The sequence below is a fragment of the Mustela nigripes genome, chromosome 7, assembly GCF_022355385.1.
Source record: "Mustela nigripes isolate SB6536 chromosome 7, MUSNIG.SB6536, whole genome shotgun sequence".
Classification (NCBI taxonomy): domain Eukaryota; kingdom Metazoa; phylum Chordata; class Mammalia; order Carnivora; family Mustelidae; genus Mustela; species Mustela nigripes.
In genome coordinates, this window is record NC_081563.1 from 35,371,236 (window position 1) to 35,386,606 (window position 15,371).

The 15,371-nt window shown below is 54.0% G+C and overlaps 1 protein-coding gene across 4 annotated transcripts in view; it reads right to left on the minus strand.

Moving 5' to 3' along the window:
* Positions 1 to 2,961: 2,961 nt before the first annotated feature.
* KCNIP3 (potassium voltage-gated channel interacting protein 3) overlaps positions 2,962 to 15,371 on the minus strand; it is an 80,859-nt gene continuing 68,449 nt past the window's right edge. For all 4 annotated transcript variants that reach the window (XM_059405557.1, XM_059405554.1, XM_059405555.1 and 1 more), the window contains 7 exons: positions 11,914 to 12,038; positions 11,387 to 11,456; positions 11,019 to 11,089; positions 5,275 to 5,382; positions 4,496 to 4,600; positions 3,751 to 3,813; positions 2,962 to 3,132 (listed from right to left, as the gene is read on the minus strand). In XM_059405557.1, coding sequence (XP_059261540.1) covers positions 3,085 to 3,132; positions 3,751 to 3,813; positions 4,496 to 4,600; positions 5,275 to 5,382; positions 11,019 to 11,089; positions 11,387 to 11,456; positions 11,914 to 12,038 — 590 coding nt within the window. In that variant the 3' untranslated portion in view covers positions 2,962 to 3,084. The remainder of the gene's footprint in view (positions 3,133 to 3,750; positions 3,814 to 4,495; positions 4,601 to 5,274; positions 5,383 to 11,018; positions 11,090 to 11,386; positions 11,457 to 11,913; positions 12,039 to 15,371) is intronic.

The following is a 15,371-nucleotide window of genomic DNA, read 5'->3' on the forward strand; positions in this document are numbered from 1 at the left end:
GAGGGAGGATGGATGATGGATAGATGGAGGGAGGCTGGCTGGCTGGCTGGACGGATGGGCTTTCCCCACTCTTAGCTCAGTAGACCATCATGAACTGAGTCAGTGCTTACACCCAGCCTCAAGCCACCTGCTTGGCTCCATTCTTCAATGACCAGGAGGTCCTAAGATCTTTTAACCCAGCGTCCCTTTAGGCTGTGACCAGAGTGAACATGCTCACCATGGTGGTCAGCCCATGGCAAATGCAGGATATCCCATCCTAGACAGCAAGGTCAGGGCTTCCTTACCTGGATTGCGCCAAGGCCCTAGGGCCTTTTGGTGTGTGTGGTGGTGGAAGTGGGTTCCTGTCACCTGTCCTCCCAACTACTGCTGAGATGCCCATCAGCCAAGCCTGGTGACTCATGGAGGCTTGGGTCTGTGTTTACTGTGGAGGTGATGTCACATAGCATGGGGGCTGGTCCTTAAAGCACTGCAGATCCCCGAGAACCTCCCTCCTCCCCATCCTTGAGTTGGGGAAAGCCCTTCCACTCTTCCATGCCAGGTTTTCATTTCTTGCCCCTCCCCTGGCATCATTCTCACTGAGTTTACTCTTTTGAAAATAAAGCCAGGAGAGGAAACTATCTTCAGGCAGATTCTGCTTCTGCTCTGCACCCTCCAGCCAAGGGGACATGGCAGGAACGACTTCTTGGCACTGAAAAAGAAAAAGGATCTGGGAGGGAATACAAATGGCACCTCAAGAAGGCAGCCCGTCCCATGGGTTCTGCAGAGGTTCCGGGGGTTGGAGCTTCTTGTACAGGCTTCCCAACAGTGGGCCTCCCTGCCTGGCTCCGCCCTTAGTGCCGGCACAGTGGGAGCCTGAGAGCTGGTGAGCCAGCAAGCGTGGACACTGGCAAGTGCTACACTTCAGGGAATGTCAAACATTTACCAGCACAGCCCTGGGCAAGAGCCATCGCTAATTAGCAGCAGGGATGGGAGGGGCTGGACTGAAATCCAGAGTTGGGATAAAGCCAACAAGAGTCCCTCTTCTTTGCCAAGTTTATTTTATTAAAATATACAGGACTGAATATTGGTGGGCGCTGAGAACAGGAACCACCCTCCCAGGCTGCACCCCAGGGAGATGCTTCTGCCATGCAGACATGCGGCCAGTCTGCATCCCAGCGTGGGAGACAGACCCCTCCTGCTTGGACGTGTAGCCAGTCTGGCCCCAGGCCAAGAGGGGCAGGAGCATGGTGGTGACCCTCTCCATGGCCTGGGCCCCTTAGAAGCACAGCTATGCCAGCCGAGAGGGCTGGAGGTGGGCGGAGGGGGAGAAGATCCCTGAGCCAGGGAAAGCTGATGCCCTCCTGGAGGAGGGAAGACCCCTCATTTCAGTCAGACTGGAGATGGGGTGTCAGTACAACTCCGAGGGAGAGGACCACCTGTGTGTGTAGGTGCCAAGGGGTCCCCGTGACCAAACCAGGCCAATCTCCATGGCGTCCACCATTCCACTTTCCTTTGAGGGCCCTGCTCACACCCCTGGGCCAGGCCTGAGCGGAGAGACAGCCGGTGGAATGTATTGTATGGGAATGTTCCTCAGAAAGGGCTGGGTTCCTTCTCGGGGAGGCCTGGGTGGAGGAGAGCAGCCTCTCTCTTTCCTGGAAGTTTCTCTTGATCTCCCACTCAGCCTCAGGCCCCTCAGCCCTCACTTTTGGCTCTGCCTTCAGGCTGACAGGAGCCTCCATCCCCAGAGAAGAACGCAGACAAGGACAGTCCCTACGATTTGTGCTTTTGAATATTGGTGAGCCGGGCTGGAATGGGGATGGGCTTTGAGGCCGCAGGGCTCTGAGGCACAGAATGGAGCTCCATGCTTCTTCTTGAGAACTACCTGATTGGGGCCACCGTGACCCCGGCCTCAGCCCACCAGGAGAGCCTGATCTTGGAAAACCAGAGTGTCCTTGGCTCCCTCTGTGGGCTGCAGCCTGAGTGGCTCTGGGTGCTTGTGCTTTCTGTATGGGCTTGGGGGAGCCTGTGTAGAGAGGGCTGGACACATCACGTTAGGACCCTAACCAGGAAGTGGTAGTGGGGGGCGCTCATCCAAGCTGGGGGCCAAGGGACACAGGAACAGGCAAGAAAGTAGGGAGAAGCCCCTTCTCGGGCTTGCTCTGCCACCTGTGCTCCCTGGCTGCCAGTCCCTGATCCTTGTGACCTCTTCTTAGGACCTGTTCATGACCTTGGGGTTGAACATTCTAGTGCCAGACGGGGATGGGCAGCCCCACCCACTTCATTCCCACTGGGCTCGGACTGGGGCAAGGGAAGTCTTCCTCCATTATAGTGGACTTGGCAGACAGTTCCCTAAGATTCTCCACTAAGAAACCTAATCCCTGAGCTTGAGAGGCCCCCTTCCCAGGATGGAGAGAAGACAGTCCAGTGGCCTCTTACCGCTGGAGCTTGCCAGTGGGGTGACGGGCATCCTGGGACCCCAGGGAAGTGTTTCCAGGAAACAGCAGGCCGTCTCCATTCCTACCTCTTTCCCCGTCCCAACTCCCTTGATCCTATTGCCCGGCAAGCATCCTGCGGTGATGAGCATTCTGGGAGTGTAGTCGGTGGGCAGGGGAGTGGCTGGGGGACAAAAACGCCAGAGTAGCCCCCACAACCTGGCCTGTGTGGGGTGGGAAAGAAGGATGACGGGAGGAGGGGCAAGGGGACTCACAAGAGGGGCCTTTTGGAGACTGGACCCTCTTCTGTAAGGGGACCTTGAGCACTTTCCAGACAGTACCTCGCAGCCAGCAGCCTGCAGACATGGCTCGCTCAGTGCCCACTCCGGGGGCAGCCCCACTGCACTGGCCCGGACAGGGGCTGGCCCTAGGTGGTACGGTCACCTGGATCCGGCTCCCAGCCAGCCAGACTCCGCCCCTCCCTGACCTCTGCACCCCCTCTCCCAGCCCAGAGGAATAGGCTCTATGTGTGTGTGTCTAGAGCAGACTGTTCACTTTTTGCAAATATATTAGAAAAAAAGTTTCTCATAGAAGCTGCTCCCGGCAGGACTGAGATTTCTTTGGGGGCAGAGTTGGCACTGGCCACTCAAGGACCCCTCCCCCCCGCCACGGCCTAGATGACGTTCTCAAACAGCTGCATGGAGCTCATGATGTTCTCATCCTGTGTGGAGAGAGGAGGAGAAGGGGCCCGGTCAGAGCCCGGGCGGGTGGCGCAGGCCATGCCCACACTGATCCTACCCTCAGCAGATTCCTTCCAGAGACTCGGAACCCCGCAGCGACTGCTCTGTCTGTCTCCCTGGGGGCAGGGGCACCTGGTTGGGCCCAGCCTCTCTTCAGCCCCCGAGCCCAACTACAAGCACTTCCGGGAGCTGCTGACCTGCGGACAGACTTCCTCGGCTGCACTCAGGGGGCGCCCAGAGGCCCCTGAGAGGCGGCTCTGGGAGTGAGACGGGGAGGCACGTGTCATGGACCCCCAGGGTGCTCTGAAGAGGAAAGCCAACAGCAAGGCCAGGGGAGGCTCCAGGCACCTTTCTTACAGTGTGACCCCGTGCTGTGGGCCCAGGGGCCCAACTGTCCTGTTGGTCTGCGTCTGCCGCTCTGACGTGAGGCCCTACAGGGCAGTCCGAGGGATGGTGAGCCCGTGGGCTGTGGGCCGGCAGGAGCGGGTGGCCAAGGGATGGGCTCAGACCAAAGTGGCAATATGAAGTCTAGAGGTCGGGAGGGGCTCGGGCCGGCAGGGGCAGGACCCTGGGTGTCCTCGACTCCCGATGCCACCTACCTTCTGACAGGTCTCCAAGAACTCATCAATGGTCACCACCCCGTCCTGATTCCGGTCCATTTTCTGTAACCCAAGCCATGGCCTCAGTTAGTCTGTGGGTCCCTTCCATCCCAACCTGTCCCCTCTGCCTTCTATGCTGGATCCGGGCCACATGAAGGGCCCTCCCCGGCTACCTCCATGGCATAGCTGACCTCTCCGGCACCTCCCCGGCCTGCTCCCTACACCCAGCCACTTCCCAGCAGCCTTCTTGGGCTTCCACTTCCCGCAGTGCATCCCCACGCCCCTCTGTCCCCCTACCTCCCTGGCGGGCAGCCAGGGCAGATGGAGCAATGGAGGCACAGCACGGGCGGCCAGCAAATGGGAGGTAGAAACTTCAGCCCCTTTCGTCCCCATGGACACGGAGCAAGGTCACCCAACCCTACTCCTCCTGCGTGGTTTTTCTGGAGGGGCTGGGAGAGCTCTTGGAAGGCACCAGAACACTGGCCTGGGGTGTCAAATGCCCTGGAATCCACAGGCCCTGGCGTGCCCCAAGAGGAGGCTCAGTGGGTTGGGGAGTGGAGGTGATGTTTTTATCTGCTCCATGGGATCCTGACAACCAGCCCGGTGGGGGATGCAAGGTTAACCTCCTCGTGGGGAGAGGTGAGCTCAGAGAGGGGGAGTGGCCCACCCAGGGTTGTCCTAAGAGGGGGACCCCATCCCTCCCCCATCGGCCCTTCTTCTCAGGGTCCGGGGCTAGAGTTCTCACCTGGAAGAACCTCTCCACGTGCTCCAGGGGTGCGTCCTCCCGCAGGACAGGGTACGTGTGGCGGCCCATCATGTCATAGATGGACTTCATAATGGCCAGCATCTCCTGGAGGGGGGCCGGGGCGGCTGGCATGAGCCCGGCTGCGAGGATGTGGGGACATACCAGGGCCCAAGGGGAGAGGCTGCCTCTGAGGAGGGAGGGAGCAGGAGGGGAGCCCCAGCTGGACGGAGACGGGCTCACCCCCATCTAGCATACCCACGTGAGCCTCTGACTCTCCAGAAGCTGGAGCTAGATTTTAATGTGCCATCTCCAAAATCTGAAACTGTAGCAACTCTTTCATATACAAGAAAATGCTTGGGCCGAACAAAACCAGACTATAGGCCAGTATGGCGAAGACCCCCACCTGCCTGAAAGAGCCACACTGCCCCCCCTGGCTGGGAGGAGCCAAGGCCAGCAACTCCCACCCTCTGTCCCCAGCTTCTCTACCGTGTCTCCCTCAGGATCTCCCTGTAAGGAAAGAATGACCTGAGAATCTTTGCCGGACTAGACCAAGCTGTGTGGGGAAGGGCACAGAACAAGCCCCATGCCCCCTGCACCCAGGCATCCAGGACCAAGAGCCTGAAGAGGAGGAGAGTCCCCTGGCTGCTGTCCCCACCAGGGCGGGGCTGAGAGCCACCTTTCTGAACAGGAACGGGAGACAGGGCCAGCAGGGGAGCAGCGGAGAGAGACTGGGTGTGTGGTGCCAGCAACAAGGGAGAGGGACCCCCACCGCCCTGTACCTCTTTGGTGATGTAGCCATCCTTGTTGATGTCATAGAGGTTAAAGGCCCACTTGAGCTTCTCGTGGACTGTTCCTCGCAGGAGGATGGAGAGGCCGACCACAAAGTCCTACGGAGGGAGGGTAAGAGTGACAGCCCCATGCCCAGACTTCATTTCCACTTTGCCGTGTGGCCTCACACCCCTGTAGGTGAGGAGTCTTCCTTACAGCGCAGGCAGGTGTCTATTAGGTCAACACAGTATGAGTGTATGCGTGAGTGTGTATGCACACGTGTATGTGTGTGTGAGTGCGCACATGCATGCGTGTTTGTGCAAGTGTGTGAGTGTACATGTGTGTGTGCCCGAGGGTTGCGTGTGCAGGCATGAGTATGTGTGTGTGCACGTGTGTGTGGTGGAGATAACATGGTGGCTGGTCCTGATCTTCTCAAGTACAGATATTCAAATACATGGTGTCTTAGACCCATTTAATGAATGAGTACCGGCAGGGAAGACCCACGGTGCTCTTTTAATAAAGGGGGTGCTCCACTTTTAGTTCACCAAGGATCTGCAGGTCAAGGTGCTTGAGAACTTACAGCTTAAAAGCTAAACGAACAGAGCTCAGCTCTGGCGTCACGGCATGCCTGTGTGGGGCAATCATTGCTGAGGTGTGCAGATAATTTATTATACTGTTTCATAAATGTTCCAGTGGCTTCTGTGGGAAAACTCCAACTGCTCTCACAGTTGATGGAAAGCAAGCCCTTTCTTCCAGTTCCTGGAAGGCTTGCAGGGTGAGCCGTCTTGCCCCATGGGGCCCTCCCAGGTTCTTCTGAAAGAAGGGAGCAGAGCCGGGCTGTCCTGGAACAGGGAGTGGAGGATGACAGACGAACTGCAGGGGGCCGGGCTGTGCACTAAGGGGTTGGGCTGCCCCTCGAACATCAGATTTTCTGGATGTAAGGAGGTCTGTACCTGGGAAAGGCTAATGGAAACAGGAAAGCAACCTGGAAGAAACAAAACTTATTCCAGGAGGAAAAAAACTTAAGAAAAATGACTAGAAGTAGAGATTAGACATCTGTCACCCCCCAAAAATAAGAATAGGATGCTACAAATTGAGAATAAGAAGGAGCTTTGGGAATTGAAAATAAGAAAACAAAATGACAGACTCAGAAGAGGTTTGGAAGAGCACGTAGAATCTTCCATGAAGTCACGTGAAAAGGAAAAAGCTGGAAAAAAGAAAAGAGGGCAACAAGAGGTCCACTCCGGAGGAACCACCACGCGTGCACCAGGAATTCCTGGGAGAGTCGGAGGAGATGGAGGAAGGCAGGCCAGAGAAGCAGGGAAGGACTTCCCAGAATGGAAGGCTGGGAGCATCCTGGTCCTGCCGAGGCCAAGCATAGTGCACGGAAATGGCCTACCGTGTGGCCTGCAGGCGCCGGCTGCAAAAAGAGGATCCTACAAGCTTCCAGAGAGAAAAATACAACCAAACAGAACAAACAAAACCAGGTCCCATACAGAGGGTTAGGATTCGGCACGCTCTGCCTCTGGTAAGAAGCCGTTGATTGAAGTGTGGCCACCGCCACGGGGAGGGAGGGCAACTTCCCACGGCAGCTTTGGAACGCAGTGGAGATGCTTCCAGATACCTAAAGCCTCAAAAGTTACCTCCCATGTTACTCTTTCATAGGAAGCTGCTCAGAGCTGTACCCCTGAAAAGGGAGAATAAAGCAAGGAAGAGGAAGATGCGGAATTCTGGAACCAGGGGATCCAACCCCAGAAGGAGAGAGGCTGAGGAGCGTCCCCAGGGAGGTGCCCATCCGGATGATGGGAGAAAGGCCTGGGGTTGAATTAATGATGAGATCACAGGTCACAGGCCGCGGGTAACTCAACAAACAGGACCACTGTTAACTGGCAGCAAAGTAAGAATGTGTGCAGGGTTGGGGCGCCTGGGTGGCTCAGTGGATTAAGCCGCTTGCCTTCGGCTCAGGTCATGATCTCAGTGTCCTGGGATCGAGCCCCGCATCGGGCTCTTTGCTCAGCGGGAGCCTGCTTCTCTCTCTCTCTCTCTGCCTACATGTGATCTGTCTGTCAAATAAATAAATAAAATCTTAAAAAAAAAAAAAAAAAAAGAATGTGTGCAGGGAAGGAAAACGCAATCCGTTCACGCCATCAGAGCAAAACACAGTCCTTGTCTCACCTGAATCCTATCATTCTGGAAAGCCAGGGGATATGGGAGGGGTGTGTATGCCCATGGGAGACCCAGCTCCTTGCCCCCCCCCCCCAGTGGAGGACCAGTAGTCTAGAACTGGGCAGCCACTGGGGACACAGGTGCTACCAGGGACACGGAGGCAAACGGTGGCAATGGGCTACAGCGGAAGGTGGCGGCCTCCTCGGGTGTGTGGATGGGCGCCTCAGGGCTGCTCTTTCAAAGCACACCCTGTCACTCTATTGGGCTCGTAAAGTCCACTGTGCGTGTGTCAGTGAAGAAAATGTTAAAGGAGAAACAGGTGATGGTTCCTACCCGCCTCAGTTTGGGGAATCATCACTGAAGCTCTTGCATGAGTTAATGAAGAGGTACCACGTCCCCGAAATCACGTCTCTGGGATCTGACAGGCTTCCCCAATGGGACGCAAAGGTGTGGAGTCCCATTTTGAGGATGCAGGGGATGGTGAAGGCCCACATAGGGCCTCCCTTCTCATGTGAGTCACGGTGTGTGTGGGGGGGGGGGGGGTGCCAGTACCACTATTCCTCCCCACTAACGCTGCCATCTTGTCTTCACAGACCCAGGCCTGCCTGCTGCCTCACAGCCCTCAGAGTCAGCCACAACCATCTGAGGAATGTCTCCATTCTGTGTCCCTAAGTGTGCAGGTAGATCAGTGGTGATGGTACTAAGCCAGGGACGAGTGGGAATGTCCCCTGCGAAGCCACTTGGACCTTCCTCCAAAACCCACAGAGTACCCCATGTCCTGCCAGCAAACGTCCGAGGACTTGGTAGTCCTAAACTTCCAGCCCCACACAGCACAGTTTCATGTGGGACTGTCACCAGCTGTAACCCCCTGACTCCAAGGCAAACGAAGTCTCTCGCTTCCACAGCCCTTGCTCTGCCGTCGTGTCCCTGAGGCAGAGCCCGGGGAGCCTGGGGGGCCCAGCCGTGGCACAGTGACACAGGTCTCCGCTCCCACACCGAGAAGCCCCTGAGTGCACACGAGAGGTCTCTGGGAGAGTTCAGAGCAGGAGCTGAGCCAGAGCAGGGAGGCAGAGGGTGTGATGACGGCCTGCACGTTCTCTCTAGTTACTGCCCCCACGTGGGGTTTGGCCAGTGAATGACACAGGGAGGGGGTTCCTGCAGAGGGAGCTCAGGGAGAGGTGGCCGCCCCTTCCTCCAGACACACAACCAGCCCCAACTCCGAAACAGCAGCAGGTGCTGGCAAGACGTGTGGGGTGAATGAGAAAGGCCCTGGATGGCATGGGGGGTTCTGGGGCATCGATCTGCAGGCACATGGCCTGGGCCTGCGCTGGGGAGGCCATGACCAGGCTCCCTCCTGCAGGGAGATCCCAGAGGACCCAAGAGGAACCTCGAAGCAAGCCGACCCTGGGGTGGGATGTGGGACCGCTTCTCCCACTTGGCAAATATGAGGTTGGCTTGGGTGCTGTTCTGTTTTCTGGTGCTCTTTTCGTTGAGGATAGGGAAGTTACCATATTTTACCATATCGATACACTTTAATTAACATGTGTCTTGTCTCTCAAGAATATACAACAAGGACTGGGGTCATTATAAATATCCAGAAGCGGACCTGACTTTCTGTTTTAGGGGCACAAGAGAAGAGTCCATCTCAGGTGGGCCAAGGGCCACCCCCACCCCTCACAGTCCTTCCTGCCACAGGAACCCCAACCCATGGGGCACCCAGGATTGGGCTCTGCCGACTGGAAGATCCCCAAGGACACACATCCCCTTCTCTCTTTCTGAAAATGCTGTCCTAGAGCAGAATGCGGAAATCAAGATGGTCCTCAAGATAAACATACACATTATGGAACCAGAGGAGCTGACCTCACAGCAAAGAAGCCCACGGAAGCCCCTGGAAGGTCCCAGATGATGCCGGAGATACCTGACCTTCTAAGAAGGCTCCTGGCAGAGGGCCTTCAGCACCAGTGCCCCCAACTCAGCCAATGACAGCACACTCCACAAAGACCCACCGCCTACTGCCTGAAAGGGCCCACCAGACCCCATGGCGGGGGTGGGGGACTGAGACCTTCCTGACACCCAACACGCACCAGGACCCTGGTGAGCTGTTAGCTGATTTCTTTCTTTCTTTTTTTTTTTTTTTTTTCAATTTTTTAACTTACATAATTTTATTATTTTAATTTTATTTTTTGTGTTCCAAGATTCATTGTTTATGCACCACACCCAGTGCTTCATGCAATACATGCCTTCCTTAATACCCACCACCAGGCTCAACATCCCCCCAAGCTCCCCCCTTCAAAGCCTTCAGTTTCTTAGAGTCCACAGTCTCTCATGGCTCATCCAAAAATACAGATGTAGTGAGAAGAAGGGCCATATGTACCCCAATGTTCCTTATGATTTTTTTTCTCAAGTAACCTTTTTTTTAAATTTCTTTTCAGTGTTCCAGAATTCATTGTCAGCTGATTTCCCAACAAGAAAAACTCTCTCACAGAGCCCTGGTTGGGTCCATCACACGAGTCCTCCCCACCCTTCAGTTCTGGAAATCTTAGATGTCCCCTCAAGGATACACAAGAGCCTGGTCACAGGGCAGGACAATCAGTTTTTCCTGTCAACCTTTGCGGTGCTTGGGTTTTTGCCACATGTGGGTATCACTGAAGACAGGACAGATGACGACACTGGATTCACGCAGACACTAGCCCTGAGCCTGCAGCCCAGGGGCGGGCGAGGCCCCTGCGGTCACAGGACAAGGCTGTGGCCTCGCCGCCCCGCTCCCCCACGCCGTCAGTGTGCAGGCTGGCCGCGACACAAAAATCAACCGAGCGGCATTACCGACGGGTTATTATTACACCCCAGTGCGTCCAGGGGCTTCCTGAGCCCAGCCGGCTCCCTCCTCTGCTTTCCTGTCAGCTGCCCTAGGCCCTGGAAGCCAAGCAGGGTGGTTATCGATTAGGCCGGGCTCTCAGCAAGGTTCTCCTCTCCAAAGAGGTTTCAGCTTTTCGCCTGCAGCTATTTTTAGGGGCCTGGGCTCCACAGACGGGGCCTCTCTCAAGTGGTCCCATGTGGCCAGCCGAGGTGGAGCCCACAGCGGGGCCAGCCCACTCGCAGGCCCTGCAGAGGCAAGGCCCAGGGAGGGGGGGGGGGGAGTGGGCAGGCATCAGAGGCGGGCACATCACACCCACTCAGCCTGCCTCACCTGCCTTGGAACAAAGGGCTACATTCTGGAGCTGGGGGCCTGAAATCCTGCCGGAAGCACAGACCCCTGAGTCTGAGCCCCCTTTTCAAATGGAATTTTACACTGGGTTCCTATGGCCTCAGTGTGCCTTTGCAGGTCTCTTGGCTTGGTGGGACAGAATGGAAGAGAAGGCTGAGTGAGAAGGAGAGTGGGAGTCAGAAGGCCACATCCCATTGCCCTAGCTTCACAGTTAGGGCCAGGGCCAGCCCAGCACAGTCTGCTCCTTCTCGGAAGGACATATGGGACCACTCACACCCAGGATCGTGCCTGGCCACTGGAAGGCCTGAGAGAGGCCTCAGGGCAGGGAGATCCACCCCGGAGGGCTGCAGGGGCAGGGGATGTGGGAGGTTGTCGGGGACCTACCTCAAAGCGGATGGCCCCATTCCCATCAGCGTCGAAGGCGTTGAAGAGGAAGTGTGCGTAAGTGGTGGCATCTGGGGAGAGCAGCATTAGGAACACCCATAAAGGCCCCTGGGGTGTGTCGAGGCTCCCACCCAGGCAGCCCCATGGTGGCTGGCGGGTTCTAGCGGCCTCCAAAGCTGGAGTTCCCCACCCTTCCACCAGGACAGAGGCAGCACCAGGCCTCTGGCAGGCAAAGGGTAGAAGCAAGGGTCCCCTCCCCATAAATGTGACAGCCACTGTTTATAGGGGCACAAGAGAAGAGTCCCCCCCCCCCACGGGGGGGACGTGGGGATTTGGGGAAGAGCCAGGGGGCCTGGCCTCAGACTCACCTCCCTGAGGGAAGAACTGGGAGTAAATGAGTTTGAAGGTGTCTTCATCCACCAGGCCTGTGGGACACTCCTGCAGCAGGAAGTCACCCTTTAGTGACCTCAGCCATCCCCAGCCCCACACCAGACTGCAGAGGGCCTGGCCTCTCTCCTCCCTCCAGGGATACTGCTGCCTGAGATACTGCTGAGTGCTATTGAGCCCCGGAACCGGAGCCGGGGAAAGTCTGGCCTTGGGGCAGGGTAATGCAGGAGCAGAAAGTGGTAAGTCTCACCATCTGCTCCTTCCCTGGGTCAGCATTAGGAACACACAGAAAGGAGGATGGTGCCTTCAGAATGCTGATTTGGGGACCTGACCAACCCCAGACAGCTCTCCCACAAAACTTAAGACCCATAAAGGCCCCTGGGATGTTTGCTGAGCCATGGATAAGTTTCTAGAAGGTCTCTTTGGGTCAGGATCCCTCCTTCCTGGAGCCTGGGACAGGAGGACTAGGTGGGTCAGGGCCTGCCCCGGAGGCATGGGTAGCACTCACGTTCTTGAAGCCCCTGTAGAGGGACTGCAGCTCCTTCTTGGTGAACTTGGTCTGTGCCTGCAGCTGGTCCAATCCCTCCGGCTGGTGGCGCACTGTGGACAGCTCCAGCTCACTGTCGCTGCTATCTGGAAGGGGACACAGACCCAGGGAGGATGGAACAAGTGCCCCTGCTCCTCCTCTAGCTCCAGTGTGGGAACTAGGCCATGTGCTAAAGTAGGGGTGGAGGGTTCTCCTTAAGTGACTACCATGTACGTCCCCGCAGGCTGTGCACTACACAAATGGAGTGGCTATGATGGAACGACACACACTCAGAGGAGTTGTGCCTTATGGCTGCTCTGCTGCTTTGCTCCTCATGCAGAGTAGGCCCCTTCCACTTGCCTCATCTAGAGTGTCTTACCCTCTCAGCCGCATGTGGGATGGGGGCTGAGAGCTGGTCTTATCCGAGAGAGCCACCGAACAAAGGGACGTGGGAGAAAAAAAGACAGCAAGAGAAACTCAATGGACCTCAGCCTTTGAGATACAGTTCCTGGACCACCTCCTCCATGCTGCCCTCCCTGATTACCCCCAGGAATGGGAGGTCACCGCTCTTGGCCCAACCAGCCTAACATGCTGCTGCTTGGCTGCATTTGGTGTGAGGGTGTCAGTCACATTTGCATAGGAGGTCAGACCTCAAGGGCCCATAGGGCAGGGACAAGAGACAAGACCTTTCCTTTAATAATAACACATCTAAATGTTAATTAACCATGGTTATCTTTGCAGGGAGGAGGGAGGTCAATTTCAGGTGATCTTTACTTTCTTATTTGTGATTTTTTTTTTTTTTTACATTTTTCTCATTTCTTTTGGTACAGCATGCATCACTTCTACAACACAAAATCGAGCTATTGACAAAACAGCACTGAGAGCCTTGCTAACAGCAGGCTCACGTAATTACAGAACTTCCCACTGAAATGGGTACCACGATCCCCACTGCGCTGCCACCACCCCTAGCCTCCCCTGGCGTCCCGCACAACAGTGACTGTGTGATTATCTCACGGCTGCTTACTGGCTCCCACTGCACAGGAAGGGCTATGAGCCGCTCTGTACCAACCACCCCATGCCCACAGAGGCGAGTCAGCACCAAGGGGGCAGCACTGCTAACCGGAACACACTGAGCCCTGGACTGGGCTGCCCAGCACCAGGCCTCTCCCACAAGTCCTGCTGGCTCTTGCTCAGGGCCACATGCCCTGCAAGGACCTGGCAATCAGGCTCTGTTGCTTTGGTCCACGCACAGCGCTTTCATACCTCTCTTCTCTTTAAATGTGGCTCTTGCTCAGGGCCACATGCCCTGCAAGGGCCTGGCAATCAGGCTCTGTTGCCTTGGTCCAAGACAGCGCTTTCATACCTCTCTTCTCTTTAAATTCCCAGTGCCTCCTTCCCCATCCCTTGTCAGGCTGCTTCCTACATTATTGAGAAAACAGAAGCCCCAGAAGAGAATTTCTCCAAGCTCCCACCCCCATGTCTACCCATCTACCTGTATTGGCCCAAATATCACCTGCTTTCCCTCTTTCTCTGGGAACGAACTGTCCCGGTTGCTGGCCAAGGCAAACCCCTCCACCTGCATAGTGGGTCCCAACCCCACTGTCTCCAGCACGGGACTGCAGCAAGCCTTCCCACTCTTTCCGTTTTCCTCATCTTCTTTTTGCTCTCCCTTCTGGGTCGTGCCCACCACCATGAGGACATACTGTTAAATCTGGCAATCCTTCATCAAATGAAGTATAGGCAAACCTTACAAGCAAGACACTCTACTCTGGGTAAACATCTCAGATAGAATCTTAGCCAGCTAGGGGACTATACAAGGATGTTCATAGCAATAAGATTTTTGATGGGGGAGTTGGAGGCATCCCAGGGGTGCATCACAGGCAGGATTGGTGGGCACAACATGGAGGGTGCACGCCAGGGAGAACTGTGCAGTAGATTAAAGGGACACATCGCATCATAAATGGAGGTTAAAAATCAGTTGCCTACTTCAACTAAGAGGCAGACATTTCAGAGTGGATGAAAAAGCAAGAGACCCAACTATATGCTACTTACAAAAGGATACCCTTAAATCACAGATTTAATGTGAAATGTGCATGCAGATGTAAATTAGAAGAGTAGAATAGATAAGAAACCTGATGTGGCTATATTACTAGTAGAAAAAGGAGACCTCAAGACAAATGTTATGACTAGAGACAAAGAGGAATATTTTATAATGCTATAAGGATTAAATCATCAAGAAGACAGAGCAATACGAAACATATACATCCACCTAATGACAACTTTAAAACAACTGAAGCAAAAAACTTCAAAACTAAAGGGAGAAACAGATAAACCACAGTTACAGTTGAAGATCTTAACATGCTTCCCCAGTAAATGGTAGAAGTAAAGAAACAAAAGATTTGAAAAAACACTATCAACTAATTTCATCAAATTAATATCTCTAAACCCTTACCCCCAACAATTATAGAATACACGTTTAGTGGTTCCCAACATGTATCAGATGCTGGACTATAGTGCAAAACTCTGACCACAATGGTATCAAAATCTCAAAAAACAAGATAGGTTAAAAAAAAATCCCAAATGCTTGGAAATAAAACACATACTTCTACCATATCCATAAGTCAGAGAAGGAAAGTCACAAGGACAGTCTTGAGATATTTTGCATTGAATGATAATAAAACCACAGCATACCAAAATTTTCTGGCTGCAGGCAAAGCTACATTTAGAGGGAAATTTACAGCTTTAAGTTACTTTATTAGAAAGGAAGATAGGTATAGAGTCAATGATATAAACTTCTAGACCTAAGCTTTTCAGAATCCAGAAAGAAAGCAAATTAAGTTCAAAGTTTTTAGAAGAAAGGAGATCATATAAAAGTAAGAGTGAAAATCAGCAAAAAGAGAAAATAGACAAACATAGAGGAAAAACCAATAAAGTTACTAGGAAACCCAATAAGCGAGCCACAGGCGAGGAACACATATGTGTGGTACATATATCCATGGTGTGTGAGCCTTACATCTTATACAAAAATTCACTCAAATTGGAGCACAGATTTAAAACATAAGACATAAAAATACAAAACTTCTAGGAAAACACACACACACACACACGAAGAAACTTATGGCTGGGTTTAAGCAAACAGTTCTTAGACACACCAAAAGCATGATCCATAAAAGAAAAATTGCTAAGTTGCACTTTTATTTTATTTTATTTTTGGGTAAACTGTACTTTTTAATAACAAAACTTTCACTCTGCAAGAGATATGAGAGAAAAAAGGTAAACTACAGACTGGAAGGAAATATTTGCAAATCACATATCTGACAAAGAATATCCAGATTATATGAAGAACTCTCAAAACTCAATAGTAAGAAAACAACTCAAATTAGTAAGTGGGCAAAAACTTGGTCAGACCCTTGACCTAGAGGACATACAAGGGGCAAATA